Source organism: Molothrus ater, chromosome 7 (genome assembly GCF_012460135.2).
Source record: "Molothrus ater isolate BHLD 08-10-18 breed brown headed cowbird chromosome 7, BPBGC_Mater_1.1, whole genome shotgun sequence".
Taxonomy (NCBI): Eukaryota; Metazoa; Chordata; class Aves; order Passeriformes; family Icteridae; genus Molothrus; species Molothrus ater.
In genome coordinates this window covers 37,117,273-37,145,188 of record NC_050484.2, presented here as the reverse complement: position 1 = coordinate 37,145,188, position 27,916 = coordinate 37,117,273, and the positions used below count along the sequence as shown (strand labels likewise).

Here is a 27,916-nt window from a genome sequence, read left to right as displayed (position 1 = left end):
CCACATCCCTGAAAATCCCCTCTGCTCAAGGAGGACAGTGAGACACGGGCCATGCAGTGCTGGGGACAGGAAAATATTCCAAGTTGTGCAATTCCGAAGAAGAGAAACACAGATAAATAAATACACCAAGGGAGCAGAGATCATTCCCTGGGTCTCCTGAGTTGTTCCCCTTTGAAGTCCCCCCTTAAATTCATTTATCCCACAGAATTCCCAGCCCTCTCCCACTCTGCTGTGTGGGGTAGACTCCATCTAAATAAACTTGGTGTGAAGACCAAATTATAGATTATACAAGACCAAATTATAAATTATTGGGAATTTCTCCTCAACTTTCCCAGCCCTTCTCCCACTTTTTTTTTTTTTTCAGGTGGATTTTGGGTATTAAACCAAGATTATCAAATATATCAAATGCATCTCTCCCAGTGATTTGATTGACGGGCAGGAATTTTAGATCATACACAATTTTACCTTGATTTAATCAATTAACTCCTTCCTCCGCACCAAAACCTTGACAGGAGGGTTTTGTGCGAGGAAAACAGTGGGATTTTAACCTTTCCCGGAAAACCGGAGTTACATTTTAGACACTTCCAGCCGAAGTTACATTTGAGCTTTAACATTGTTTGCTTTCAGTTCTCCTTTTCTGGCCGTTTTCCCGAGGCCCTGGAGGGACAGGACACCGGGAATGGGTTCCCTTGGCCATAGGGCAGGGATGGGTGGGATATTGGGAATTCCTGGTTGTGAGGGAGAGGAGTCCCTGAATGGAATTCCCGGAGAAGCCGAGGCTGCCCCTGGATCCCTGGCAGCGCCACGGCCTCACGGCTGCCAGAGCTCCCGGAGCGCTTGGAAAGGACTCGCGGTCACAGGGGGGGACTGTGGGGCTGTGCAGGTACAGGAGTGGGACGGACTGTCTCCCGTGGGTGCCTTCCCAGCGGGATATTCCCCAATCCCAGCGGGATATTCCCCGCTCCCACCGCGCTCTCCCGCCCGCCATGGCGGCCGCTCCCCCTCAGCGGCCGCAACCACGGCGCGCGGCGCGGGGGGGGGGGGGGGGGTCCGAGCGCCTCCACGGCCGCGCTCGGCCCGTACCACCCGCACCGTCACGGGGGGGAAGCACGAACCCGGCGCGTACCACCCGCAACACAGCTGAGGGGAGATCTGCCGCCACCTCCCGAGCTGAGCTGAAATGGTGGCGGGGGAAGTCACCCCCTCCTTGCGGCGCTGTTGGTACCGCCCGGCTGATCGCGCACCGCCCCCGGTCCCACGTGAGCGGTTTCCCGGCGTGCCCCGCGTTCGGCCGCCGCAGCCGCCGCTTCGCTCCGCGCCCCGCGCTCTCGGGAGCCGCCCGAGCCAGCGCCGCGCCGCGGGGCCGGGCCGCCCGCCGCCGCCATGTCCGGCGGGGACTCTACGGCCGCGGCCGCCGCCGCCTCCCCGCAGCCGCTGCCGTTCTCGCTGCCGAAGCCGCCGCCCCTCATGCAGCTGACGCCGGGCGACGCCGTGCGGCCGGTGGGCTCGGGCGCCGACCAATCGCCGAAGAGCGCGCGGCTGGCGGCGCGCCCCGATTGGCCGGCGGGGAAGCCCGTCAGCCTGCTGGCGCCGCTGCTCCCGCCCCGCGGGGAGCCCGAGCCGCTGCTGCCCTTCGGGCCCGCGGCCCCGCGGCCGCCGCTGCGCGGGCGCCTCCTGGGCCGCTGCGGGGGCTCCCTGCTCAGCCCCGCCATGCGGCCCGGCGGCGTCGACCGCGGCTCTCTCATGGTGAGTGCGGGCTCGGGAGGGGGGGCACGGAGTCGCAGCGTGCGGAAGCTGGTCCCGCCTTCCTGCTCCGGGGTCATCCTAGGGTTGGGTGGGATGGGCATCCCATGGTGCAGGGCTGTGTCCAGGCGGTTCTGGGTGTCCCCGCTGAGGGAGACGCCAAAACCTCTCTGGGCACCTGTCACCCGCACAAGGAGGAAGTTGATGCTCGTGTACAGGTGGAACTTCCTGGGCATCAGTCCTTGCCTTCCTCTGGTGCCATTGCTGGGCCCTGCATGGAGCCTTCCGTGCACCCAAGGACAGCCAGGGCTGAGGCCGCTCTCACTGGGGCTCCTCTCCAGGCTGGGCAGCCCCAGCTCCCTCAGCCTCTCCTGGGCACCGAGATGCTCCAGGCCCTTGCTCAGCTCCAGGAGCTGCTGTCCCTGCTGTGCTGTGGAGCCAGAGCTGGACACAGCACCCAGAGGTGCCTTGGAGGGGCAGGATCCCTGCCTGACCTGCTGGAAATGCCCTTCCCGATGCCCCCCAGGGCACAGCGGATCACAGACCTGGCTGTATCCAGAGCTGGGGAGGATCTGGAGCCCCAGGAGCAGCTGAGGGAGCTGGAAAGGGGCTCAGCCTGGGGAAAAGCAGGCTTGGGAGGACCTTCTCTGCACCAGGGTGGTAGGGCCCTCTGAAAGGGAATCAACACTCCAAAGAGGGTCAGAGGAGATTTTTAGGAAACACTGTTCCACCTGGAATTACCTGGGGCTTGGGAAACAGGAGCTGTCACTGCATGTGCTGTGAGAGGATATGATTGGGAAAAGTCAAGTGTTCTGCCCAGAAGACTCAAACCTTTTTAGTTGCTCGTGGTTTCTTTTTGTGACTCCTAGCCCCTGGAAGATTGGGATAAGAAGAAAATCACTGGAAAACTGCTTTTGGACTGAAAGGGTGTAAAGTTAGGGGAAATTAGGAGAGAATTCCTTCCCTATGAAGGTGGGGGTTCCTGGGATGGAATTCCAGGCTGCCCCATCCCTGGAAGTGTCCAAGGCCACGTTGGAGCACCTGGGATAGTGGAAGGTGTCCCAGAAGGTGGAACTGGACGAACTTTAAGGTCCCTCCTACCCAAACCATTCTGGGATTCTGTGATCAATAATTTGATTTTTTTTTTCCTTCCTGCTAAATGTATTTTCCAAAGGGAAAAGCGCCCAGGCTTTATCTTAAGGTGTTCTCAGAGCTGTTGCATCTGTGTGGAACAGAAAGTACTTAAAGTGTTGGAAAAGAATGAAAAACTCCTGGAAAGGGCTTTTTCTTATTCCTTTTGGAGAGTGTGTGTGGGGTGGCTGCCTCGGTGCTGATTTTCCCTGTTGTTGGTGTTTTCCAGATGGGCCACCCGGGCATGCCCCACTACCCCCCCATGGGGATGCACCCCATGGGCCAGAGACCCCCCAACATGCCCCCAGTTCCCCACGGGATGATGCCTCAGATGATGCCCCCCATGGGAGGACCCCCGATGGGGCAGGTAAGGCAATTCCAGCAGCGTCCTGTTCCCTGGGATCAGCCCTCGGCAGGGAAATCTCCCTGGGAAAAGGAGGGGGAGAACTCAGGGGGAGTGAGCCTGGCCAGGTAAAACCCTCCTTATGGGGAGCAGGGAATTGCTGCACCTCTGGGACTTTAGCTGGAATTTGGTATGGTAACAGGTAATTAACATACTTCTAATTATCAGTCCATAATTTGGGATTTATTGAAGTGTTTCGGAATGAGAACAGGTAATTACTGTACCTCTAACTTTAATTATCAATCCATAGTTTGGGATTTGTTCAAGTGTTTTGGGTGAGAACAGGTGATTAATGCACCTCCAACTTTCAGTCAATTATTTGGGATTTATTCAAGTGTTTTTGGATGGGAATAGGTAATGCACCTCTAATTATCAATCCATAATTTGGGATTTATTCCAGTGTTTTGGATGAGAACAGGTAATTAATGCATCTCTAACTTTCAGTCAGTTATTTGGGATTTATTCAAGTGTTTTTGGATGGGAATAGGTAATGCACCTCTAATTTTCAATCCATAATTTGGGATTTATTCCAGTGTTTTGGATGAGAACAGGTAATTAATGCACCTCTAACTTTCAGTCAGTTATTTGGGCTTTATTCAAGTTGTTTTGGATGAGAATAGGTAATGCACCTCTAAGTTTAATTATCAATCCATAATTTGGGATTTATTCCAGTTTTGGATGAGAACAGGTTTATTCCAGTTTATTCCAGGTTTGGATGTGAACAGGTAATTAATGCACCTCCAACTTTCAATCCATTATTTGGGATTTATTCAAGTGTTTTTGGATGAGAATAGGTAATGCACCTCTAAGTTGAATTATCAATCCATAATTTGGGATTTATTCCATTTTTTTGGAAGTTTCCTGTAGATTTTTGAAGGGATAGGTTTGTCTTGAGACTTCACGTTTCTGTAATTCTTGGCCAGTTCCTACACAGTGAATATTACAGCAAGAGAAGAAGCAAAGAAGTAGAGGATTTTTGCAGGATTCCTGTTGGAATCCTAGGGGTGGGTTTGTAATCCCTGCATCCCATTGTTTCTGATGCCATGGGATTGGAAAAGCCCTGGCAGGTGACACGGCCACGACCATGGCCCTGCTTTTGGCAGCTTTTCTTCTCAATTGCCACATTTCCTGGGTGGTTTGTGATGAAATCCTCAACTCTTAAAAGAAATAATTCTCCTGTGGGTATAATAAATATCCCAGGAATGCTGAATGTCCTTGGGATGCTCCTTGTGATGGTGGATTATGGAAGAGAGGCAGGGAAGGATTAAACCTTGGTGACAACTCCTCTTCCTTTGCAATTCCTTGGACAGTGCATCCTTGTCTTCCTTAAATTAAAAGGGCTTGGTAGGAATTTTTTCAGTGGGGATTTGCAGCTTCTGGGGTATCAATAAAACAATTTTTAAAAAATGAGGAGTATTTGACTCATTAGCACTGTGTGTGTTCATTAGGAGGTGAAGTAGAAATTCTCATTTATTTCTCTGCTTTTTTTGTACCTCCTTTTCCACAATTCCCACACTTAGCCAGGGAATATTTCAATATTTCACATTTTAGGGAGCAACTCAGGACTTTTTGGTAGATGGAGAGCAAAAAGCTGAAGGTAAATGTCACACCTGGGGGTTCACCTTTCCTTTGTTCCTTTATTCCCTGTAGCCTTGGAATTCTGTGGGAATTCATCATTCCCAACCTTTGCTTTTCCTGCTTTCACTCAGGCTTCCAGTAATGGAATCAGGTCCCACATCATTTGCTATTGTTCCTTTGCAGCTTAAATGGTTTTTATTGTTATTTCCTGTCCAGCTTTGGAATGTGGACATGCCATTCCTAATAGGAATATCCCAGTTGAGTGGGAATGTTATGTAGGAAATCACAATCCCACAAATCTACTTTATTTTTCTGTACCTAAGAGGGATGTTTGGTTGGGGTTTTTTTTGGGGCTTTTTTATTTAATTAGAAAGAAGTATAATATAATGGCTTTTAAATAGAAATACTGTATTTTGTGTTGAGAATATGATAAAATATATGGGAAATGCTCTTGAATTCCAGATGCCTGGAATGATGCAGTCGGTGATGCCTGGAATGATGATGTCCCACATGTCCCAGGCTGCCATGCAGCCCACGGTTCCTGTGAGTTTAATTTAATTTCTTTTGTTTAGTTTTTAAAAGCTCTTTTTAGCAGTTGCAGTTGATCACTCTTGGCTTTCTTTAATTAGAAAATAAGAATTTAAATTTTAAATTATTTTCATTACAGTGGAGTTTTATGTGACTCTTGAATAATTAAAAATAAGATTTTTGTGATTTTCATCAGTCTTTAAACTCCTTTTAGTTTTTCTTTCATTGCTTATCCTTCACTTCCTGGAGTTTGGCAGGAATCACTGTGACCCTGGATTGTTAAATTGTCTGACCAAGAGATTCTTTACTCTTAAATTGTAATTTTTTTAAAGAATTTTGATTCAATATTAGAGAGATTTGAATCCATTAGAATGAGATTTTTTTTTATTAAAAGTTCCTGAAATTCAGTTGGGTCTAAAAATTGCTGGAATAGCTCATTCCACTCTTTGGGTGGAAGTGGAGAGGGAAAAGTTAAAATACACATAAAATCTCTGAGGGGAAAAAATTTAAGTTAAATCTTGTTCTTAAGAAACAAATTTAGTCCAAGCCTAAGAGATTCACTTAAAACCAGTTCCAGCCATTTCAATTTAGAAATAAATTATTTTTATGGGTTTTCTTCCCATGCAGGTTTAAATCCCTGAATTCCTCTGGAATTTCCTCTAATGCTGAGCACAAACCTTTGCTGTGCTGATTTGAAGAGTGAAATTCCTAAAAATTAGTATTTTGGTCAGATTAATGCTCTTAAAATACATTAAGAAATTCCTGTTTTGGTCAAATTACACAACAAATACACAACAAATTTCTGGGGATTTCCTGGTTTATTCCTGTTGGATAATATCAAATCAAATTGATCCAGTGTGATTTATTTTCACTTGTTTCACAATTTTTCTGTTTTCTTGAGGAATATTTGTAGTTTGTAGCTGAGAGCTGAAAATAAACCTTAAGCAAAGCTAAATCCACAAGGAAAAAAAATGGGAAGCCTTGGAATTTGGTTGATTTTTTTTTTCCTTAATTGGAAGGAATTTCAGGAAGAGCTCCAGGAATGCAGTTTTAATACACCCAAAGCCATATGCCCCCTAATTATCCCACCTAATGATGTTCCTAATTGCTTATTTAAGGAGCAGGAATAATTAAGGGGGAAGCAAGAATCCTTATTTAAGGATTTGAGCCTTTTTTGGCAGAAAAGCCTTGTTTGGATAATGAATATTGGATTTTTTTTTAGGATTTAATTCCTCAGGAATTAATTAATTTAATTGTTTAAATGTTTGTTTTAATTATTTTTACAGCCAGGAGTGAACAGCATGGATGCACAAGTAGGTAAGTAAAACAACTTGATATAATTTCAAAATATTTAACCAAAATCAACTGAAACATTAAAAAATTCCCCTTTTCCCTAAAATGGAATGGAGCATTTCAGTCCTGGAGTCTCCACTGGTGCCCAGGACATTTTTTTCCTTGCACACGTGGAGGAATATTTAGGAAAATGAAGCAACCAAACCTTTTATTAATTTTTAATTATTTATTTTTCAGGTGTGACCCCTCCTGGGACTCAGGTATGTGGAAAGCACAATTCCAGAAGGTTGGAATTTCATTGTGATGTGGGGCAAACTTGGTTTTAGGGATTTAAAGGAAAACCTTAATTCTATTTTTTCCTCCCCTCCTTTTTTCTCCTGCTGTTTTTCCAAGTTTTTGCTTGTTCCTTGAAATCTGTGGGCCTTGTCCCAATTTAATTATTAAATAGATGATATCCACATTATTTCCATGGAATTTCCATCCTGTCCATGGAAATCCAGTTTTCCCTGGCAATACCAAATCCCTGATCCACAGCAGGGATTCCAGGGAATTCATGGGGAAGCTGGCCATGGAAAGCAGCAGGAAGTGTGGTGTGAGGGAGCTCAGGCAGCCACAATCTTCCTGCAGCAGATTTCCCTCCAGATGTGGGAACAGGGAGTGCTGCTGGAATTGTGGCTTGGGCTTGCTGTGGTCTGACCCCTTGGCTCGCACTTCCTGGGGGAATCAGGCCCTTGGGAATGTGCAGTTGAACAGCTCCACTCCCAAAGAAGGAGGTTTCTGGGAAAAACACTGCCTCAAGGTGTGAATTTGGCTCCCTGCCTTTGCTGTGCTGCTGCACCACTTGGAGAATCCAGGGTATTTGGGTGAAACCCACCAGTTGATGAGGATTTTCCAAGGCTGTTTTGTGTCCTCCTCAGACAACGCATCCCGTGGTGTCCACAGTCCAGCAGAGCTCCACCACCACCAGCTCTGCCAGCGAGGAGCACTCCAAGCAGGTCTGTATCCCACTCTTTCTGTGGACTTGGATCCCATTTCTTATTACATCATTATTAATTTCCTTTGGAATTTTTTCAGAAATCCACGTGGACGGAGCACAAGTCCCCGGATGGAAGAACTTATTACTACAACACTGAGACCAAGCAGTCCACGTGGGAGAAGCCAGATGACCTCAAAACCCCTGCTGAGGTAACCAAATCCCAAATTAACTCTGGGATATTGTGGGAACACGAGGAGTTCCAAGCCTGACACCTGCAGCAGGGAGAATTCTGCTGGAAGCAATGGGAGCAAACTCTTCCAATAGGAAATGTTCCTAAAATATTTGGATTGTTCTCCTTATGTTGGGAGAACTTGAAGGTGCAAAGTGGCCAAAATTCCTCATTTTCCTCATTTTTAGATAGGCTTTTTTATTAAAAATGTGGGGGGGGGTTATTATTTAGAGAGGAAAAATTCCTAGACATTACTGTTTTGGTCAAATTAATGCTCTTAAAATATACAAGGAATTCCTTAGAATTCCCCATGTTTATTCCTGTTAGATACTATCAAATCAAATTGATCCAATGTGATTTGTTTTCACATTTTTTAACAATTTTTCTGTTTTCCTGAGGAATATTTGAAGTTTGTAGCTGAGAACTGAAAATAAAACTTAAACCAAAGCTAAATCCACAAGGAAGAAAATGGGAAAACTTGAAATTTGATTTTTTTTTTTCAGGAAGAAAGAGCTCCAGGAATGGAACTTTAATGCACCCAAAGCCTTGTGCCTCATAATTATTTCACCTAATGATGTTCCTAATTGCTTATTTAAGGAGCAGGAATAGGGAAGAGGGAAACAAGAATCCTTATTTAAGGAGTTACTAAAGGAGATTTTCCTTGGAAAATCTTTGTTTTCTCTCCATCAGCAATTGCTGTCCAAGTGTCCCTGGAAGGAGTATAAATCAGACTCTGGGAAGCCTTATTATTACAATTCCCAAACAAAGGAATCCCGCTGGGCAAAACCCAAAGAGCTGGAGGATCTTGAAGGTAAAAGAGATAAGAACTTGCATTTTTATAAATATATATTAATTAATTATATTATTTATTTAAATAGCAACAAAATCAGCTGGGAGGGAAAGAATAAATGTTAAAAAAGTAATAGGCAACAGTAATTTAAATATTTTCTTTCTTAAAATTCTGTTTAATAATCCTGACTTTCTTTCTGGGTCTTTGAACTACTTTTTTACAAATTCAAAGAATTATTTCAAACCAAAAAGTCATTTTTATATTCCCAATCTCTCTGTAGTGGCATTTCTAAACTTTATTTTAATCTCGATTGATTTCAGTCTTTGAAGGACACAAACATTAAAATTTTTGATGTCACAAAAACATTTAAAACTTTGCTTTTATTAAATCAAGAATTACAAGAACTTCCTATGTATATGAACTATTTTAAAGCTATATTTTAATGGTTTTTCTCCTTTTTTCCTCTAGCAATGATTAAAGCTGAAGAAAACAGGTACATTTTTATCATTTTACTAATTTTTTCATGAGGGCCTTCAAACTTTTTATGAGGGCCTTCAAGCCTTTCCTGGGGATCTTCAAACCTTTCCTGTTGAAGTTTAAACCTTTTTCCTGAGCGTCTTTGAACTTTTCTTAGGGTCCTACAAACCCTTTTTCCCCAAGGTTCTTCAACCCCTTTTTCCTGATGGCCTTCAAGCCTGTTTTTTCCTGAGGGCCTTTCAGCCCTTTTTTTCCTGAGGGTCTTCAAACTTTTCCTAGGATCCTTCAAGCCCTTTTTTTCCCTGACGCTCTTCAAGCCCTTTTTTTCCTGATGGCCTTCAAACCTTTCTTAGGATCCTTTAAACCCTCTTTCCTGAGGGTCTTTTACCCTTTTTTTCCTGAGGATCTTTTACCCTTTTTGTCCTGGGAGCCTTCAACCCCTTTCCTGAGGATCTTTCACCCTTTTTTCCCTGAGGCCTTCAAACCTTTCCTAGGATCCTTCAGCCCCTTTTTTACCCTGAAGGCCTTCAGCCCCTTTTTTCCCTGAGGGTCTTCAAACCCTTTTTTCCCTGAGGTTCTTCAGCCCCTTTTTTTACCCTGAAGGCCTTCAGCCCCTTTTTTACCCTGAAGGCCTTCAGCCCCTTTTTTTCCTGAGGCTCTTCAACCCTTTTTTCCCTGAGGTTCTTCAAACCCTTTTTTCCCTGAGGCTCTTCAGCCCCTTTTTTTCCTGAGGCTCTTCAGCCCCTTTTTTTACCCTGAGGCTTCTTCAGCCCCTTTTTTTCCTGAGGCTCTTCAGCCCCTTTTTTTCCTGAGGCTCTTCAGCCCCTTTTTTTACCCTGAGGCTTCTTCAGCCCCTTTTTTTACCCTGAGGCTCTTCAACCCCTTTTTTACCCTGAAGGCCTTCACCTCTTTTTTTCCTGAGGGCTTTTCACCCTTTTTTCCTGAGGCCTTACAAACCCTTTTCCCTGAGGGCCTATAAACCTTTTCCGAGTCTTTCACTCACCCCAAACCCCACATTCCCCACTTTCACCACGTCCTAAGCTGCCCCGTTGCCCTAAATCTCCAGACCGGAGCCCGCAGGTGACCGCTGTTGTTTTTGTCCCCAGCACGAAGCCAGAGGATGCGGCTGCCGCCGCCTCGGCTCCGGCCACGGCCGGGGATGCCCCGAGCGGGGCCAGCGCGGCCCCGGCCACCGAGAGCGCCACGGCCGCGGCTGCTCCTGCAGGAGCTGCTCCTGAGGGGGAATCGGCCCCGGCCGCCACCACGGGGGACACGGACACGGCTGGCACTGCCACGGCCGAGGAGCAGGGCCAGGGCGGCGCCGCCCCCGGCACGCAGGACGGGAGCGCGGACGCCGCGGCGGCCGCCACGGATGAGGCAGCCAGGCAGGAGGCCTCGGGAGAGTGAGTGCCAGGGGATGGGTGTCAGCTCCAGGAAAGGGGATTTGGGGGGGATGTTAGGGGGGATTGTTCTCTGTGAGGCCCTGGGATGGAATTCCCACAGAAGCTGTGGCTGTCCCTGGATCCCTAGAAGTGTCCCAGGCCAGGTTGGACAGGGCTTGGAGCAGCCTGGGATAGTGGAAGGTGTCCCTGCCCATGGCAGGGGTGGATTGGGATGATCCTTAATGTCCCTTCCCACCCAACCCATCCCATGGTTCTTAGCCCAAACACCAAGGTCTTCCCACAAACCTGTAGCACACTTACAGCAAGTTCTTCAAGGGAATGAATAATTCATCACTGGACAAGAGGGAATGGCTTTGAGCTGGTGGAAGGCAGGCTTAGATCAGGGATTGAGAAGAAATCGTTTCCTGGGAAGGTGATGAGGCTCTGGCACAGGTGCCCAGAGCAGCTGGGGCTGCCCCTGGATCCCTGGCAGTGCCCAAGGCCAGGCTGGACAGGGCTGGGAGCAGCTGGGACAGGGGGAGGTGTCCCTGCCCATGGAACTGTGGGGGCTTTACTGTCCCCTCCCATCCAAGCCATTCCAGTTTATGAAACCTCAAGGCTTTGCTGCAGCTTTTCATTTCCCAGTAGCATCAGTGACAGGAACATTCCATGGATTTTCCAGTGTCTGTAAGAATTTCCCAGGGTGCCATTAAACACTTCCCTCCCTCTTCATGCTCCTTTTCCATGGATCGGTGCCATTAGTTATCACTTGAAGAAAATAAAATACTAAAGGGATTTTTATGTGTTCCAGCTATGATTCCTTTTTATTTTAAATAATGAAAGATCTATTATGTGGAAAATTATAACTTAGGATTTTTATAATTCAAAAAAAAAAGGAATTGCTGTGGGGGATTTTAGACAGCAGGATATAATTAAAGAGAAGCCCATTTTTAGGCACTTCTCCTTACAGTTTTATATAAAATGTTAATATTCCTGCTGAATTTCAACATTATATTTTTAGAAATAATTTCTAGATAACTTCAGCAGGCAGCCAGTTGCAGGAGGGAAATACTTTGCCTCAATAATTCACTTTTTTTGATCTTTTTTTCATCAGTTGTGGTGCCTGTAAGGAAGAGCCTTGTATGAATTATTAGAATTATTTTTTTACTTGAACTTGCTGTTTATAAAACTCACTTTGTGGTGGTTTTTGACTCTTCAGTGCCTCTAACTTAGAAAAAAATTCTGAAATAATAAAATTTGTTTTGCTTTAGTGCTGCTGCAAAGAAGGAGGATGAGGATGCCCAACCAGTTAAAAAAACCTACACGTGGAACACAAAGGAAGAGGCCAAACAAGCATTTAAAGAACTGTTAAAAGAAAAGGTATTTGGGCCAATTATTAATATTTTATTGACCAATTATTAATGTTTTCTTGAACTACAAAACCCAGTTTCATTTCTGTTTTATTTGCCAGGTTTTATTTGATTTTTCTAGGGAAGAACTCCTCACTCTTGAGGAAATGAAAGAGAAAGAACATTGCAGTGAAGTGTTGTTTTAGCTTAAAAATAAAATGTTGTTCTTTTTTTTCTTTTCCCATGGCTTTTTCTTTCCCAAGGAATTATTCCTTGTTGGATGTTAACTCCAGGTCTGATTCATCCATAATTTCCTGTTTTCACAGCGGGTTCCCTCCAATGCTTCCTGGGAGCAGGCCATGAAAATGATCATTAATGACCCCAGATACAGGTACTGAGTCCTCCTTCAGTTCCATCCAAACCTTTTTCTAGGGAATTTACTTCCAAAACATCCAAACTCCTGTCAGCAACAGATACTCCTGGCTTGTGCCACTGGCAGGGAATTGTCTTCCTGCCCTCCATAAGGAAATGCTTCCAACAGCTTCATTGTTATTGGGAAAAAGTGGGGAAGTTGGTGTTTTATGTTGATTTAGGGATTAAAATGTTCAGATCAATTTTATCTCAAATCTGAATTATTCAAACCTGTTGCCTTTTGCTTTCTGGTTTTGATTTTATTAGTTATTTTTCTTTATTTTCCTTTTCTGATTGTTCTGGCTTTTCTTTCTTTTTCCTCAGTTTTCTTTCCTTCTCCTCAGTTTTCTTTCCTTCTCCTCAGTTTTCTTTCCTTCTCCTCAGTTTTCTCTCTTTTTCCTCAGTTTTCTCTCTTTTTTCCTCAGTTTTCTCTCTTTTTTCCTCAGTTTTCTTTCTTTCTCCTCAGTTTTCTTATTTTCTGGTTCTCTTCCAATTTTTCTTCTGATTATTTGATTTTTCTTTTCTTTTTTCTTTCTTTTTTTCTGATTTTCTTTCTTTTTTTTCTGATTTTTTTTCTGATTTTTCTGATTTCCTCTGTCTTCTCTTCCTGATTTTTTTTTTTTTAATTTATAAATAACATTGCTCTTTCCTTTTCTTTCCTGGGAAGTGCTCTGGCAAAATTGAGTGAAAAGAAGCAGGCCTTTAATGCCTACAAAGTTCAGACAGAGAAGGAGGAGAAGGAAGAAGCCAGATCCAAGTACAAGGAAGCCAAGGAATCCTTCCAGCGTTTCCTGGAAAACCATGAGAAGATGACATCCACCACCAGATACAAGTAAGAGACTTGGGATAAAAATCTGGGATCAAAATCCTGATAGGATGCACTGCTTGGAGTGGCATCAACTTCCATTGTTAGTTTTCTCTTCCTTTATAAAAATTCAAAATATATCACAAAAAAAAAAAAAACTTCCAAGGGGGAAAACCAAGAATTCCTATAAATCTGTTCCTTCTTGGAACAGCTCTCCCTGATGTTCTGGGGGGTTGATGAATAATTCAACCACCAATAAATAAATAAATGAATAAATAGTTGTGTGGTTTTCATTTGCTTTGCCCAGAAAAGCTGAACAGATGTTTGGGGAGATGGAAGTGTGGAATGCCATATCCGAGCGGGACCGGCTGGAGATCTATGAGGATGTTCTGTTCTTCCTGTCCAAGAAGGAGAAGGTAAATTCCCTTCAAAGCCATCCAACATCTCCTCACTTGGTCCTAAATCACTTTAAACCTGTGCTTGAGGCTTTATGGCAGATAAACAGCAGCTTTTAGGGAAGGTTGTGGGGTTTATTGGGATTTATTCCTGCTGATTTCAACATGTGTTGAGTTTTGAGGGGATTTTAATCAATCACATGATGGATTTTATTCTGGATCAGTGAAATAATAAGATGGAAGAATTGTGTTGTTTGGTGTCCAAGGATGGGGCTTGGAGCAACCTGGTCCCTGTCCAGGGCAGGAGGCTGGAATGGGATGAGCTTTAAGGACCCTTCCAGCCCAAACCACACTAGAATTCCATGATTTGATATAAATTAATCTTTAATTTCATATTTTCTTGGAGAACACACTAGATATCTTACAATTCTATCCAAACCACTTCAAATTGAGTCCCAAAAAAAACCTTTTCCCCTCAGGAACAAGCCAAGCAGCTGCGGAAGAGGAACTGGGAAGCTCTGAAGAACATCCTGGATAACATGGCCAACGTCACCTACTGCACCACCTGGTCAGAGGCCCAGCAGTACCTCATGGACAACCCCACCTTTGCTGAGGATGAGGAGCTCCAGAGTATGTCTGTGGGCTCTGGAATTCTCTGGGGAGGAGGATCCTTCCTGACTTGGAAGGAATAACCTGATGGTTTTTTCCCCCTTCTCCCTGTTTTCTTGCTAGACATGGATAAGGAGGATGCCCTGATCTGTTTTGAGGAACACATCAGGGCCTTGGAGAAAGAGGAGGAGGAAGAGAAGCAGAAAAGTTTGCTGAGGGAAAGGAGGAGGCAGCGTAAAAACAGGGAGTCTTTCCAGGTTGGTGCAGTTTGGAGTTCTGTCCTAAAAATCTCATGGATTATCATGGGATGTTCCATGTGGGTTTTCTTTATTTCTGGGGGTTGATTCAAGGGTGTGTTTAAAGCCTGAGGTGTTGGGTTGTGGTATTTTCTCTGCTGTGTTACACACAAGAGAAAAATCAGAGGGGGGATAGGCCTGGATGGGAAGGAGATGCAGCTGGAACGTTGTGGGTGATGGAGAAAAGCAGGAAGAACGAGAGAAAAAGGGATTTTTCTGGAACAAAAGTAGAATTCCAGTTACCAAGCCAATCCATCCCAGCTGGTACCAAGGAGAAGCTTGAGGAATGGCTCCAAATTCCCATTTCCCCTGTTTTTTGCAGCTGTTTCTGGATGAGCTGCACGAGCACGGGCAGTTGCACTCCATGTCCTCCTGGATGGAATTGTACCCAGCCATCAGCTCCGACATCAGATTCACCAGCATGCTCGGCCAGCCTGGTAAGGAGGGCAGATCCCGGGCTTTGGGGCAGGCCACAGCAATCCCAAATCCTAAATCCACACCTAAAAATGCAGCTCTGGGGTTAAACCTGACCTGTGGCTTAACTAAACCCTCCCTCAGGATCAACAGCACTCGACCTGTTCAAGTTTTACGTGGAGGATTTGAAAGCTCGTTACCACGATGAGAAGAAGATAATTAAAGACATCCTAAAGGTGAGCATTACCTGGCTCCTCCTCGAATTGCACATTTCCCATCCAAGGGAGCTGGGATTCCCTTGGAGCTGAAGGAGTTCCTGATTTCCCTCATGCCAAAGGAGCCATTTTTTCCAGGATAAAGGATTTGTGGTGGAGGTGAACACTTCCTTTGAGGATTTTGTCACTGTCATCAGCTCCACTAAAAGAGCCACCACGTTGGATGCAGGGAACATCAAGCTGGCTTTCAACAGTGTAAGTATGAATTAATAAATTCATTAATTAATTGGGATATCTGGATAATTAGGGTGGGAAATCCCTTCTCCAGACAGGAATTAGGGTTTGTTTTTTAACTAATTCCATAATATTTGAGGAATGTTCTGTTATTTAGGGTTATTTAACTGATTTCAGTTGCCACAATAGAAATAAACCTTAGTCCAAGCAGTCAACATTCCCAAACTTGAGGAATTCTGGGATAGGAATTCAGTGATGCTCTCCTGTTTGTACATAAGATTTCTCCTAATTTCTATGGTTCTGTAGTTTTGCATCATTGGATTTTCAGCAGAGGCAATTCCATGCTTGGAAAAGAAATAATGGATTAATTTTCGATCAAACCATTTAACATCATAGTTTTGATCTATTAATTAAGTACAGGAAAAGCAGTTAATTTCCTTGTCATTTCCCAGTGACTCAGACACAACTCTGAGGGTGCAGAATTCCCAATAAATGGAATTCTCTTCCTTTCATCCCCGCAGCTGCTGGAGAAGGCGGAGGCGCGGGAACGGGAGCGGGAGAAGGAGGAGGCCCGGAAGATGAAGAGGAAGGAATCGGCCTTCAAGAGCATGCTGAAACAAGCCACCCCTCCCATCGAGCTGGATGCTGTCTGGGAGGATGTAAGGATGAGAATTCCCTGGGGGAAACATTCCCAAATTCCCAAACAGGCCCCTGCTCCTCCCTAAAAAACCCCACGTTTGCCAGGCTCTTCCTGGTTCTGCTGATGGGGCTTCAAAATCCCATCCAACCCTGTGGGTTCTTCAGGGAAACTTGGAGATGGATAGGAAAAGCATCATCCTTTTGAAACAAAGAACATCCTAAAAGAACTGGAAAAAAAACCAAAACCCCCTCAAAAAATCCCACAACCCTCCCAAAGTTAATTGAAATTATTTAGAACTTTGTCCTGGATAAAAGACCCTGGAAAAACCTTTCCTTTCCAAGGATAATTTATATAAATATTTGGGGTTTTTTTAAGTTTAAATGGAATGTGCAGGGAAAACAGTGGGGTTTTCCGTGTTTCCATGAGTTAGAGCTTCCCTGAACACTGGAAATTTGGGAATTGCTTGGAAATCTGGGATTAAAAATTTAGCCTTGTAGCAGTTCAGGGGCTTCTTAACTGGTGAAAATTAATTTTTTTTGTTATTATTTTTTTAAATTATTTGTTTTGTTTTTTCATTTTTCTATTATTTTTCTTATCTTTTTTTGTTTTTAATTATTTTTTCATATTTCTGTTATTATTGGTTTTATTTTTCCTTATTTTTATTTCTTCAGGGTTTTAGTTTTCTTATTTTTTATTTTTTTTATTTTATTTCTTATTTCTTAATTTTCTTGTTACTTTTATTATGCCTTATTTTTATTATTCCTTTTAATCTTTATTCATTATTATTTATAGAGGTTTTATTATTATTCCTTACTGGTTTTCTTATTTCTTAATGCCATTTTTATTACTACATTATATTTTATTATTTTCTTCTATTTCTTCTATCCTAATACCTTAATAAATTTATAATTTGATTTCTTAGAATATCATTAATAGAATTAATTTTCCTGACAGATCAGAGACAGATTTGTGAAGGAACCAGCATTTGAAGACATCACCCTGGAATCTGAAAGGAAAAGGATATTTAAGGATTTCCTTCATGTACTTGAGGTAATTGTTCCTTTATTTTTGAAATCAGTGGACAACAGACAAGGAAAATTCCTTCTAAATTGAGTGGGAAGGAGAAGGATTTAATGGAATTGTTTCCATAAAGTGATACCAGGAGATTAATTTGATTTTTCAGCTCTCACACTTGGGGATTTTGTTGCTTTTCTTGCAGTTTGGAAGAATTTCAGCTGAAATTTTGACTTTTAATTCTGTAATTTCCAATTAGGCAGAGCAAGGGGTGGGTTTAGGCCAGGCTTTGCTTGGATCCAGGGAGCAGATCCATGGGAATCCAGGTGTTTTTCCTTGCTCCTGGCTGCCTTTATTGCAGCTCCAACATGGCAGCAGTGTCCATTTTGACATTAAGTGGTGATTGTGGAGTTTTTAACCTTTCCCAGCTTTCTTGGATGAGGAGAAACATCCCATCAGATTCTTTGGGATGTCCTGTAGGAGCTGATAAGGTGGTGCTGCCATGCAATGGTGATTATGGAGTTTTTAACCTTTCCCAGCTTTTGTGGATGAGGAAAAACATCCCATCAGATTTTTGGGATGTTCTGTAGGAGCTGATGAGGTTTTACTGCCCCATCCCTGGAACTGGCCAAGGCCAGGTTGAGCACCCTGCTCCAGGGAAGTTGTCCTTACCCATGGTGGAAGGAGCTGGGATTTTAGGGTTTTTCCAAGGCCAATCCCTGCTGGAATTCCAAGCTCTCCCCTCCTTGCCTTGCCCACAGCACGAGTGTCAGCACCACCACTCCAAGACCAAGAAACATTCGAAGAAATCCAAAAAACACCACCGGAAGCGCTCGCGTTCCCGCTCCGTGAGTATCCCTGGAAACCCTCCCCCTGCCATTCCCAGCTGCACTGATTGCTGCTGGAATTCCCATTGCTAATTGGAATTCTCCCCTGGGCTGTGTGTGAAGGGCTCAGAGTCCGAGGATGACGACAGCCACTCCAAGAAGAAGCGGCAGCGCTCGGAATCGCGGTCAGTGTCCGAGCGTTCTTCCAGCGCCGAGTCCGGTACGGCATGGGATGGGATGGGACGGGACTGGCTTTAAACCAGCTGTGCTGTTCCCCTTTGGGATTTATCCATTGATTCCTGGGGGTTTTGTCTCTCCCTGTGGCTGCAGAGAGGAGCTACAAGAAGTCCAAAAAACACAAGAAGAAGAGCAAGAAGAGGAGGCACAAGTCTGTAAGTGGAGCTCAGTTTCTAATTGGGTTATGGACAACCTGGCGCCTGCTGTCACCTGGATGATCCTAGGGAAAAGTTGGGATCAAGCTGGAGGAGGGTACTGCCAAAATAACAACTTTGTTATATATTCCTACTATTAAACCACTTAAAACTGCTGAATTCGGAGGGTTTAACTCCAGGTGGAGGACTCCATGAGTAGCCTGGGATTTGCTGTTTATCCTGGCAGATCCAGGTGTTCTCCTTCTGGGAAAGGATCCCAGCCATTCCTTGTGCCTGCCTGAGCATCAGGCTTGTGTTGGAAGCTCTGGAAGGATCCAAAATGCAGAAAGAGCTTCACTTCTTCCTGGGAAGGTGGGGAGGCCCTGACACAGGGTGCCCAGAGAAGCTGGAAGTGTCCAAGGCCAGGGTGGACAACCTGGAGAAACCTGGGATAGGGGAAGGTGTCCCTGCCCCTGGCAGGGCTGGAATGGGATGAAATTTGAAGTCCCTTCTAACTGAAATCATTCCATGATTCTACAATGCTTTAAATGGAAGTTGAACTCCAAAATATTCAACATTAATATTCACTATTCCATTTTTTTTCCCCACAGGATTCACCAGAATCTGATGTGGAACGAGAGAAGGACAAGAAGGATAGAGAGAGGGACAGTGAGAAGGAAAGAGCCAGACAGAGATCTGAGTCCAAGCATAAATCTCCCACTAAGAAACGGCCTGGGAAAGATTCTGTAAGCTCTGCTTCCTGTTTTTCCCCGTGCTTTGGGCTCTGCTGGATGCAGCTCCATAGCTGTGCTCTGGGAGAGGTCAGAGGTTGCATTTGAGGATCCTGGAGGTCTTTGCCATTCCCCAGTTTGCATTTTGGGCTTTCTGAGTGCCACAGAGCAGCCAGCTCTGTGTGTCCCTGCTGAGGCTCCCAGTGTGGAACTCCCTGCACAGTCCCGTCCTGACCACTGTCCCATCTCTCCACAGGGAAACTGGGATACCTCTGGCAGCGAGCTCAGCGAGGGGGAGCTGGAAAAGCAGAGGAGGACTCTTTTGGAACAGCTGGATGAAGATCAATGAGAAGATCCTTGATACCAAAAATGTTTACAGGTGGCAAAATAAAACCAAGCCTTGTGTGGGCAAGGCCCTGGGGCCGGTGGCCGGTGGCCCACGGCCACAACAACGGTGGCTTTTAGTTTTTTACCACTTCAATCCAGTCAAAAGTAGAAAAATCCATGGAATTCTGAGGGCAAAGCTGTGCCTGGCCTGGAGCTGCGGGGCGGGATGGGGGCTGGGATCCCCTGGAGGGGACACACAGGTGGCAGCAGTGTCCCCAAGCACTTTCCCGGCGTCCTTCCCAAGGCAGGGAGCAACCCTGGGCTGCCTGGGCAGAGCCCAGTTCAGCTTCAGGAAAAAAAAAAAAAAAACTAATTTAATTCTTTGTGCTTTTGTTCTTTGATGAATTTGGTTGGGTGGAATTTTTTTTTGGGAAGGCAGCAGGAGTAAGGAATCCATGTCCTGATGTGTTCTGCAATCCCCTGGATTTTGGGGTTGTTTGGCACCGGGGCTTTTGTCCAAGACTGGTTCGTCTCCCGACTCCCATCGATCCCAAATCCAGGGAATGCTGTGGATGGGAATTCTCCTGCTGTGCCAGCAGAGGGAGCGTTTGGGACACAACCACCTCGGCATTCCCGAAATCCCACCCCGGCCCAGCCCTGGCTGTTACTCCAGCGTTTCTCTCCACCTTTTCTCTCCCCCTTCCGAAAACTTAGGAATAAAAATCCAATGTTAAACGCAATTCCATGTGTTGCCTTAAGAACCTGCTGCAGAATGTACCTGCACAGCCCAGAGGAGGGAGGAGGAAGCAGCTCCAGCCCCTGTTTTCCAGCCCCTGCACGTTCAGGAAGGTGCCCCCAGCCCTGCTCGGTGAGAAAATTGGGAAGCCGCTGTCCTTGGAATATTTTTGTACATTTTTATCAATGATTAAACCTTGTCTTTTAGCATGTACTGGTATTTATTTCTCCTTAAATACTCTGTACGGCTCTGAGCCACAGAACCACTCACAGAACCTGCTTGAAGACTGTTTGGATTCCTTTCAGGAGTTTTTTCCTGAATTTTGACCACTTTTACCAGTGCATAAACACCCAAAGGATCAATTTATCCAGGGAATTTTCTGGCTGGGGTGGTTACAAGGCTCAGAATCCTTAAGAACACCCTGAGATTGAAATGAGTTATTTGAAATATAAAATGCAAGAGGTTTATAACCATTTTTCCCTGGGATGCTTTGGGATTTTCTGGGATGGTTTGGGATGGGAAAGCACATCCCAATCCTGCTGTTTCCCCCTGAAGGGTCGTTGCTTATCACCTATTGCCTGGGGGAAAACCACCTGGATTTGGTCAAACAGGACTTGGGGGGGATTTTTGGTATCCACGGGTGTTTGGTGTGGAAATCCAGGTTGGAATATTCCAGGTTTTTCCCTGCAGGCTCTCCTAAGGAAGGATGGGATAATTGCTGCTCCAGGACTGAACAATGAGCCAGGTTTGCTTTGCTCACCTGCCACCCACCTCCCTGGATTTATATCCCAAAATGGGAGTGCTCCAAGTGGGAACAGCCCAGCAGAGTTTGGAAAACAGGAGGGCAGCAGGTCCTGGAATCTGCCATGGAGCTGGGATTTAGAGCCTGACAGGTCCTAAGGGTTTGTAAGCAGGGAGGAACTTCTTCCAATGCTCTTACTCCCTTGCATCCACACAAATTCAAGGAAAAAGTTGTCCCTAAGGGAGCATCACTTTAAAAGGTTTGCACTGATTGTCCCATCAAAAATAAAAAACTGGGGATGTCCCTTATTCCAATGGTGGGATTTTCTTAACATCTTAATAATTCAGTTTGCTGGAAGAAACTCAGCTTAAGCCAAGCAAGGCAGGATTGAGTTTTCCAGGGAATTGAGTTCAGGTTTATTTTTCCAGCTTTTTTTGGTGTTTTCCTCTTTCCTGTTTCCCAGCCCCATTTTTTCCTGTAGCAGCCCCAGCACAGCCAACAGCTCAACCTCTGCATTCCTGCCTGCAAACTGGAAGGAATTTGAGCCAAATTGATTCTTTTAGGTCAGTTATTGGATTTGTTTGGATGATTTTTAACTGTGTCCATCAATGTTGAAACCTTGGCTGTGCTGATTAGTCCTGACCCCCCCCTCCCACCCCAGAATAATTTTATTAAACCCTTTTAAAAATTAAAATTTATATTAAAAGTCAAGCTATTTAGGCCTTAAATATTTGGATTGTTTTGAGTGCATTTCTGACAAATAATCATCCCCATTTATTTCTCTCCTGGTGTCTGCCAGGAACATTCAAATTTCTTCCCTCAGCCTCTTCCAGAATAACAAAGAATAAATCGATTCTTGCAAAATTCTTTCAGTCTTCATCCACACAAGCTCCAGGTGTTCACCTACCAAATACCAGCATTTTTTTGGGGAAAAAAACAGGTAAAAGTGACCCAAAAAACCCCTCTGGATTTCAGTGTAGTAGTGTAAATAGTTTATTTGATTTTATGGCAGGAACAGACCAGGAAAGGAACGTGAACTGCTTTAGAAACACTTCTAATCTTGCTAAGAAGCAGATCTATGACTAGAAAAATATTAAAGAGAACATGCCAGCTTGGCTTTCATTCTGGGCTTTTATTATAAAAATACCTTTCAGCTGAAGAAAATGAGATTTAGTGCTTATACCCCAACAAGTGCTGAAATTTGAAATTCAAATTATCCAATTTTCTTTGATCCAAGCACTCATTCCAACAGTGGCATGTTCTCTTTAGCAGGTCAAGTACACAGTGCTGTAAATGCAAAACTTGGCAGTTTTTCAAGGAAAAATTCCTGGAAATTGGTCAGTGTGGTAACTCTGAGTCCAAAACTGTCCTTTTAGTTAAATATAAAAACAAAAACTATAAGTTAAAATAACATTCAGATTGTATAGCACAGGCTTGATGCATTTATTTCCTTTTAAACAATATTTACAATATTACCCAGAGGCTAAAGTGGGGGGGAAGTGTAAAAACCATAAAAAACTGCACCAATTTTGTAGCAAAATATCTGTACATTTAAAAACAGATTATCATATAACTACACATTATCCAAGGGGAAACAAAAAAAACCAGGGACCTTCACCAGTGGTTCACAGGAGCACAATGGAAAAGGGCAAAGAAATGGAATGGTTAAATACTATACAAGAAATTTTACAATTAACAGATGGATGAGCCCAGGCAGGGAAGCTGGAAGCGAAATGGGATTTGGGAAGGACAAATTTCTCCTCGGTCCAGCTCTTCCCAACTCCTGGCTGCTGCTGGCAGGGAGTGGGATCCACCCCGCTGCTCCGGGGCACGGGGAGGGGCACCATGGTCCTAAACCAGCCTCCTGTCCCTTTTTAGGCTTGGAAAATGCCATGGAGAACCTAAACCCTACCGGGAGTTTCGGGCTGGGCTTCCCTTCCAAAGGAGCCCCAGCAGGGATCCGGAGCAGGGGTGGAATCCCCCTGCCAGGAACTGGACTGCACTGGTCCTCAGAGCCTAATACTGATTACTGGGTGTTAATTGCTTAGTGCTAATTAATAAATACGCTGTTATCCCAACGCTGCCTGCCAAAGCCCTGGAGCATCCCAAACCCCCGCGCTGGGCTGGGGGCACCTCCTGTTCCATTGCTAGCCCTGGGGCTGTGGGCCTGCCTTCCATGTGGAGGCTGTAGGGGCTGGGAAAAGGGCTGGGTTCTACTTTGGGATTATTTTAGTTCCAGGAACAGAAAGCCCTCAAATGTCTTTGTAGATTGAATTTAAAAGAGCCGTTAAGTGCAGCTGAAGGCCGGGCCTGCCCCTCGGCCCAGCGTTAAAAGCCAAGCACATCCAGTCCCAGTATTCCCAGTTTCCAACCAGTCAGGCCCACGGGAGCCCTTGCTCTCACCAACCCAACCCCCCAACCCACCCCTATTTTACATTTTGGTTACAAATCCTGCAGAGTCTCGGCAGAGTCCGGAGAAACCCAACCAAGCCCAATCCTATTGCTTGGATCCGTCGGAGCAGGAGCTTCCATTTGAGGCACTTGGCGCGGAGAGCCCGGCGCAGGGCCGGGATCCCCGCGGAGGAGGACGAGGAGGAGGAAGAGGAGGAGGTCGGTGTTCCCCGGCGCGGGCGGAACGTGCCGCAGCCCCACGGCTCACATGGCCAGCTCGGCGCCGTTGGAGCGCAGCCCGTGCTCGTCGAAGCGGCGGCGCACGCTCCTCCTCAGCGCGTCGGCCCGGCGGTACGGCTGGTTCCGGAGATCTGCGGGGAGCCGGCAGTCAGCAGCGCCCCCGCGGGACACACGGACGCGCGGACGGCACGACAGACACGGAAAGGCCCGCTGGAAGCCAGTCAAAGCAGCTTGTGGAGCGCGGGAGCAGGGATCGGCCCCAGCGGCACGGGGAAGGATGGACGTGCCCGAACTACGCGCCCCAGCGGCCGGATAATACTGGTGGGAATGGTGCTGAGGGAATGGTGCTGTGGGAATCCCCTCACAGCCCTCACCAAGGCCACATCGAGCCCAGCCAGGTGGTTTGGGGTGTTCCCTGCACGTTCCCACACACCTGAGGTGGAGGATGTTCCTCATGGCAGGTGCGTGACCCTAGCTGAGCCATGCCGGGATGGGTTTAGGATCCCTACAGCCCATTCAGCATGGAATTGTTCGGGTTGGCAAGGGCCTCCAAGATCTAAAGGAGGTGCCCTGGGAAAAGCAGCTGGCACTGGGCTGGGACTCTCCAGCTGCTTTCCATGGCTGGAGTGACACTTCATCAGCCAAAGGAGGGGAGAGCTCGGGAGGGAACACTGAGCAAGGGATGGATGGGAGATGGATGGATGGATGGATGGATGGATGGATGATGGATGGATGGATGGATGGATGGATGGATGGATGGATGGATGGATGGATGGATGGATGGAAGAGGCAGAAAGCTGATGGATGGGATGGTGGAAGCCCTTTACATATGTCACATGTGCTGTCACCTATGCATCTACAAGAGAACACTAAAGACAATTCCAGTTCAAATATTGGTCTCCTGACCAACAAATTTGCCTTGGACTGGGTAAATCCCTCAGATTTCCTGGATAACTTGTGTTGGGGGTTACACAGAACTCCCAAACTTCTCAGCTCCTCCCTCTCCACACCTGGAGTTGGAGATTGTCCACCTCATGCAGATCCCAGCTGTGGGGCTGCAACACGAGGGACAAAACTATTTTGGGCTGGACTTGAAGAGAAATGGCCAAACCAGAGTGTGATGGTGGTCACCAACCAACAACACCTGGGGACAAGATTATTTTGGGCTCAACTTGAATTAAAATGGCCAAAATGGAGCGTGAAGATGGCCACCAACCAACAGCACTTGGGGACAAAACTGTTTTGGGCTCAGCTTGAGGAGAAGTGGCCAAAACAGTGTGATGATGGTCACCAGCCAGCATCCTGTGGATCTCTGCACCTCCAGAGGTGAAAATCAAGGATCTGGGTCTCAAGTGGCCTCAAGGGTCTCACCAGTATTAGCTCAGCCACATCTACCACCAGCTGCCTGGCACAGAGAGAGAGGAGGAAGCCAAGTAAAAAGAGATGCTTGCCAGCTCTGGGAATCCTCCACCACGGCTGTGCTAGAAGAAATCCTTACCCTCGAGTGAACATTGGGAAATTTAGTGATATTATTCTTCTTTAGGGCTAAACAGAAAACAAAAACAAAAAACAACAAAGAAAAAAAAAAAAGAAAAAAAACAGAACACAAAAAAATGATGGTTAAGTAAAAAAATGGGATGGAGAATGAAGAGCAAGTCAAGTCAGTGTTCAAACCTCCCGGGCAGAAACCACAGAGCAAGAGGGGTTAGACAGGGCAGGAGGGACAGGAGGCCGCTCCCTACCCCAGTTCAAGCTGCTTTGAAGGTTGGCTCCAGGAAGAGAAACACAGAGAGAACCCGGAAGAGCACAGAACCATGGAGTGGGTTAGTTTGTGGATTTATTGGCAGCACTGATGGAGTTACACAGGGAACGGTGGAAGGAGCACTGCTGGCTTCTTAAGCTGAGTCCTTAATGAGGACAACAGTGTCCAGGGCCATGCTGGGTGAGGGACACCACGATGGGAACCGCTCAGTTCCATGTCAGGTTTGCATTGACACCATTCTGGCGGTTCTGCCCTGTATTCCCAACTCCCAGCCCTGCTCCCCACTCCCCTGCTCCACACACTGAGCCCAGCCTCAGCACGGGCTCCAAGCTCAGAGAGAATTCCTGATTCCATGAAATAAAGCTGGCATGGAACTGACGTGGAACAAGAGAGTTAAATATGGACATGACAGAACAAGGAGAGATTTCACCCCGCTGTTCCACCCCATGCAGCTGAACATGCAGGGGCTCGTTAGGAATCCTAGACCACCCCATGGGTGTCATTCCCGAGCCAGAAGCCACCCCCAAGGCCATTCCCAAGGTCCATGCAGCCCGGAATTCCACTCGGAGGTGCCACATGCACGGCACCCCGAGGTGACACAAGCCAAGGGAGCTGTCACTGCTGGGGCTCCTCAGCCCTTGCACTGCAGGAGACTCATCCCAGTGACTCCCAGCTTGCTGTTCTATGGGACACGAGGACAGCCAGATGGGATGGGATGGGAATAGGGATGGGATGAAGAGGACGTGCGACAGAGGGGACACCACTACAAAGTCAGGAGGACGCTGGACACCACTACACACTCAACAGTCACAGATTCCTGGCTGAGATCCGCACAAACAAAGTGGCAAAAAGTCTACAGCGACCTTCCTGGTTTCTAAGAGCGTCAGGTGTGAAAGAGGGAGAGTTTAGTAATGGAATTCCTCAGGGACAACAGGGTCGCAGAAGAACCGAGAGCCGCGCTTGGCGCTTCGGGCGGTGAACGGCACCGTCTTCAGCACTGCATGGGAACAACAACAGCCACACACAAACCAAGGTCAGCCTGCTCCAGCAGGGCAGAGCTCAGGGCTCCCACAGGGACACTGGGACACGCTCCAGCCTGCTCCTCGCTGGCCTTGGGACAAGGTGGCCGTGAGGCGTCAGGAGGTATTTCAGCCACTCATGGAATCCCAGCCTGGTCTGGGTGGGGAGGGACCTTAAACTCATCCCATCCCACCCTGCCATGGCAGGGACACCTCCCACTACTGTCCCAGGCTGCTCCAAGCCCTGTCCAGCCTGGCCTTGGGCACTGCCAGGGATCCAGGGGCAGCCACAGCTGCTCTGGGCACCCTGTGCCAGGGCCACTCTACCCACCCAGCCAGGAATTCCTGCCCAATCCCTGACCCTTCCTTCATGGTAAAGCCATTCCCCCTCTATAGAAAATAATTCCCTTGAAGACTTGCTTTAAGGTGTGCTACAGGTTTGTGGGAAGACCTTGGTGTTTGGGATGATTTGGGTTGGAAGGGACCTTAAATCCCACCCAGTGTCACCCCAGCTATGGGCAGGGACACCTTCCACTGTCCCAAAGTGTTCCAAGCCCCATCCAGCCTGGCCTGGAGCACTCCCAGAGATGGGGAGGTGCAGGATTTACTGGGAGATCTCCAGGGACAGGGAGGTGACCTTGGTCCTACCTGACCTTCCATGCCTGACCTTTCCTCCTCCGTGGCTTGAGGCCCCAAAATGGGCAAATCCAGGCACAAGAGTGCAGGAAATGTTTAATTGAAGCCTGGCACCCTCTCCCCTGGATGGTTTTTTCCATAGGGATGGGCATCTGCCACACAATCTGTTCCTTCCACAGAGCAGGAAAACCATTTTTCCAATTAAACCAAGTCCCAGGAGTCCGGAGGAGTTGTGGAAGCAATGCCAGGTTGGATATTATTGCCACCATGCCCTTTAAATGAGGAATGTTATCTCAGGGCCATTAATCAAGGTTAAAAGGAGTTGGGCAAGCTTCACACACTTCATCCAATTGGGCAAAAATTCCCTGGCTTCCTTAGTGAGGGATCAAAGAGCTCTCCTGCCCTTCTGCAGGAAAAGCTCCTGTGGAAAACTTCCAGGAGCAGTTGGCAAACACCTTTTATTTTTGGGTTCTGTGCAAGGAAACGGAGTTTGTGAAGCTCCTGAGGTGTTAAATCATTTTCCTTCCACACCGCAGGTAAAAAACACGTGGAAAACTCCCAGTTCTGCAATCCCAGAAGCTGGAGGTGTTAAAAAGGATTTAATTCCTGGGAAAGATGCAGTTCAGGTGGCTCTTTCAATCAGCAAATATTTGCAGCCAAGTCCTGACTGTGCCTGGCTGCACCAGGGGCTGTGTCCCTTCCCTCTGGAATCAGCAGGAAAACCTGGAGCAGTCTGGGGTCACTGGGGGCTGACTGAGGGATTTCTGGGATCAATCTTAATGAGAACAGATGCTCTTCATCCTGACCCTGATCCCATTTGTGGGGAGAAAAGAGGGATCTGGGGCAGATCCACCGGGCACAGCTGGAGCAGCTGCTGGCACCAGGCGCTCCCTGCCTGCTCTACAACCCTGCGGGTGTCCCCCGGGCTGGAAGAGAAGGAGCAGAACCTTCTGCACTTGCTCCACACCACACAAGCAGGAGGGGAGCAAAGGAGGGGGGCTCTGAGCGTGGCAGGGATCCCAGCTGGCAGAGGGTACCTGTGATGATGTCCTCGATGGCGCCGTCCTTGCCCTCGTACACGTGCCGGTTGTCCTTGACCTGCCGGCGCCGCAGCTCCGCGATCAGCTCCTGCTGCTGCCGCTTGCTCTTGTGGGATGGGGACTGGGACACACAGCGCCATGGTCAGCACGGAGCTGCCCTTCCTCTCCTGGCCTTCTTCCTG

At 46.7% G+C, this 27,916-nt stretch overlaps 2 protein-coding genes across 7 annotated transcripts in view; one reads left to right on the top strand and one right to left on the bottom strand.

Annotated features, from left to right (window-relative positions):
- The first annotated feature begins 1,339 nt into the window (after positions 1-1,339).
- On the top strand, positions 1,340-20,113 carry PRPF40A (pre-mRNA processing factor 40 homolog A). The gene is made up of 26 exons (XM_036386336.2): positions 1,340-1,746; positions 3,104-3,241; positions 5,318-5,398; positions 6,670-6,700; positions 6,914-6,936; positions 7,594-7,671; positions 7,751-7,861; positions 8,572-8,692; positions 9,140-9,164; positions 10,255-10,551; positions 11,802-11,910; positions 12,206-12,270; positions 12,958-13,122; positions 13,403-13,511; positions 13,970-14,120; positions 14,223-14,356; positions 14,718-14,832; positions 14,954-15,045; positions 15,163-15,279; positions 15,780-15,917; positions 16,853-16,948; positions 17,674-17,760; positions 17,863-17,959; positions 18,070-18,131; positions 18,722-18,856; positions 19,098-20,113. Exons 1-26 carry the CDS (start codon positions 1,384-1,386, stop codon positions 19,188-19,190), a joined length of 3,033 nt encoding a protein of 1,010 aa, XP_036242229.2. The 5' UTR covers positions 1,340-1,383; the 3' UTR covers positions 19,191-20,113.
- Positions 20,114-21,623: 1,510 nt separating this feature from the next.
- The window catches only part of FMNL2 (formin like 2), a 115,805-nt gene continuing 109,512 nt past the window's right edge, over positions 21,624-27,916 (bottom strand). For 2 of the 6 annotated variants that reach the window (XM_036386332.2, XM_036386335.2), the window contains 3 exons: positions 27,732-27,855; positions 25,903-26,036; positions 23,298-23,408 (listed from right to left, as the gene is read on the bottom strand). In XM_036386332.2, coding sequence (XP_036242225.1) covers positions 25,945-26,036; positions 27,732-27,855 — 216 coding nt within the window. In that variant the 3' untranslated portion in view covers positions 23,298-23,408; positions 25,903-25,944. Of the gene's footprint in view, positions 23,409-24,006; positions 24,823-25,902; positions 26,037-27,731; positions 27,856-27,916 lie in introns of those variants that run through there. The other 4 variants (XM_036386331.2, XM_036386333.2, XM_036386329.2 and 1 more) reach the window with 2 other exon arrangements.

Coding starts and splice junctions, on each gene's coding strand:
- PRPF40A (XM_036386336.2), top strand. CDS start 1,384: ATGTCCGGCGGGGACTCTACGGCCGCGGCCGCCGCCGCCTCCCCGCAG. Junction 11,911..12,205: donor AAGAACTGTTAAAAGAAAAG/GTATTTGGGCCA, acceptor CTGTTTTCACAG/CGGGTTCCCTCCAATGCTTC. Junction 13,123..13,402: donor ACATCCACCACCAGATACAA/GTAAGAGACTTG, acceptor TGCTTTGCCCAG/AAAAGCTGAACAGATGTTTG.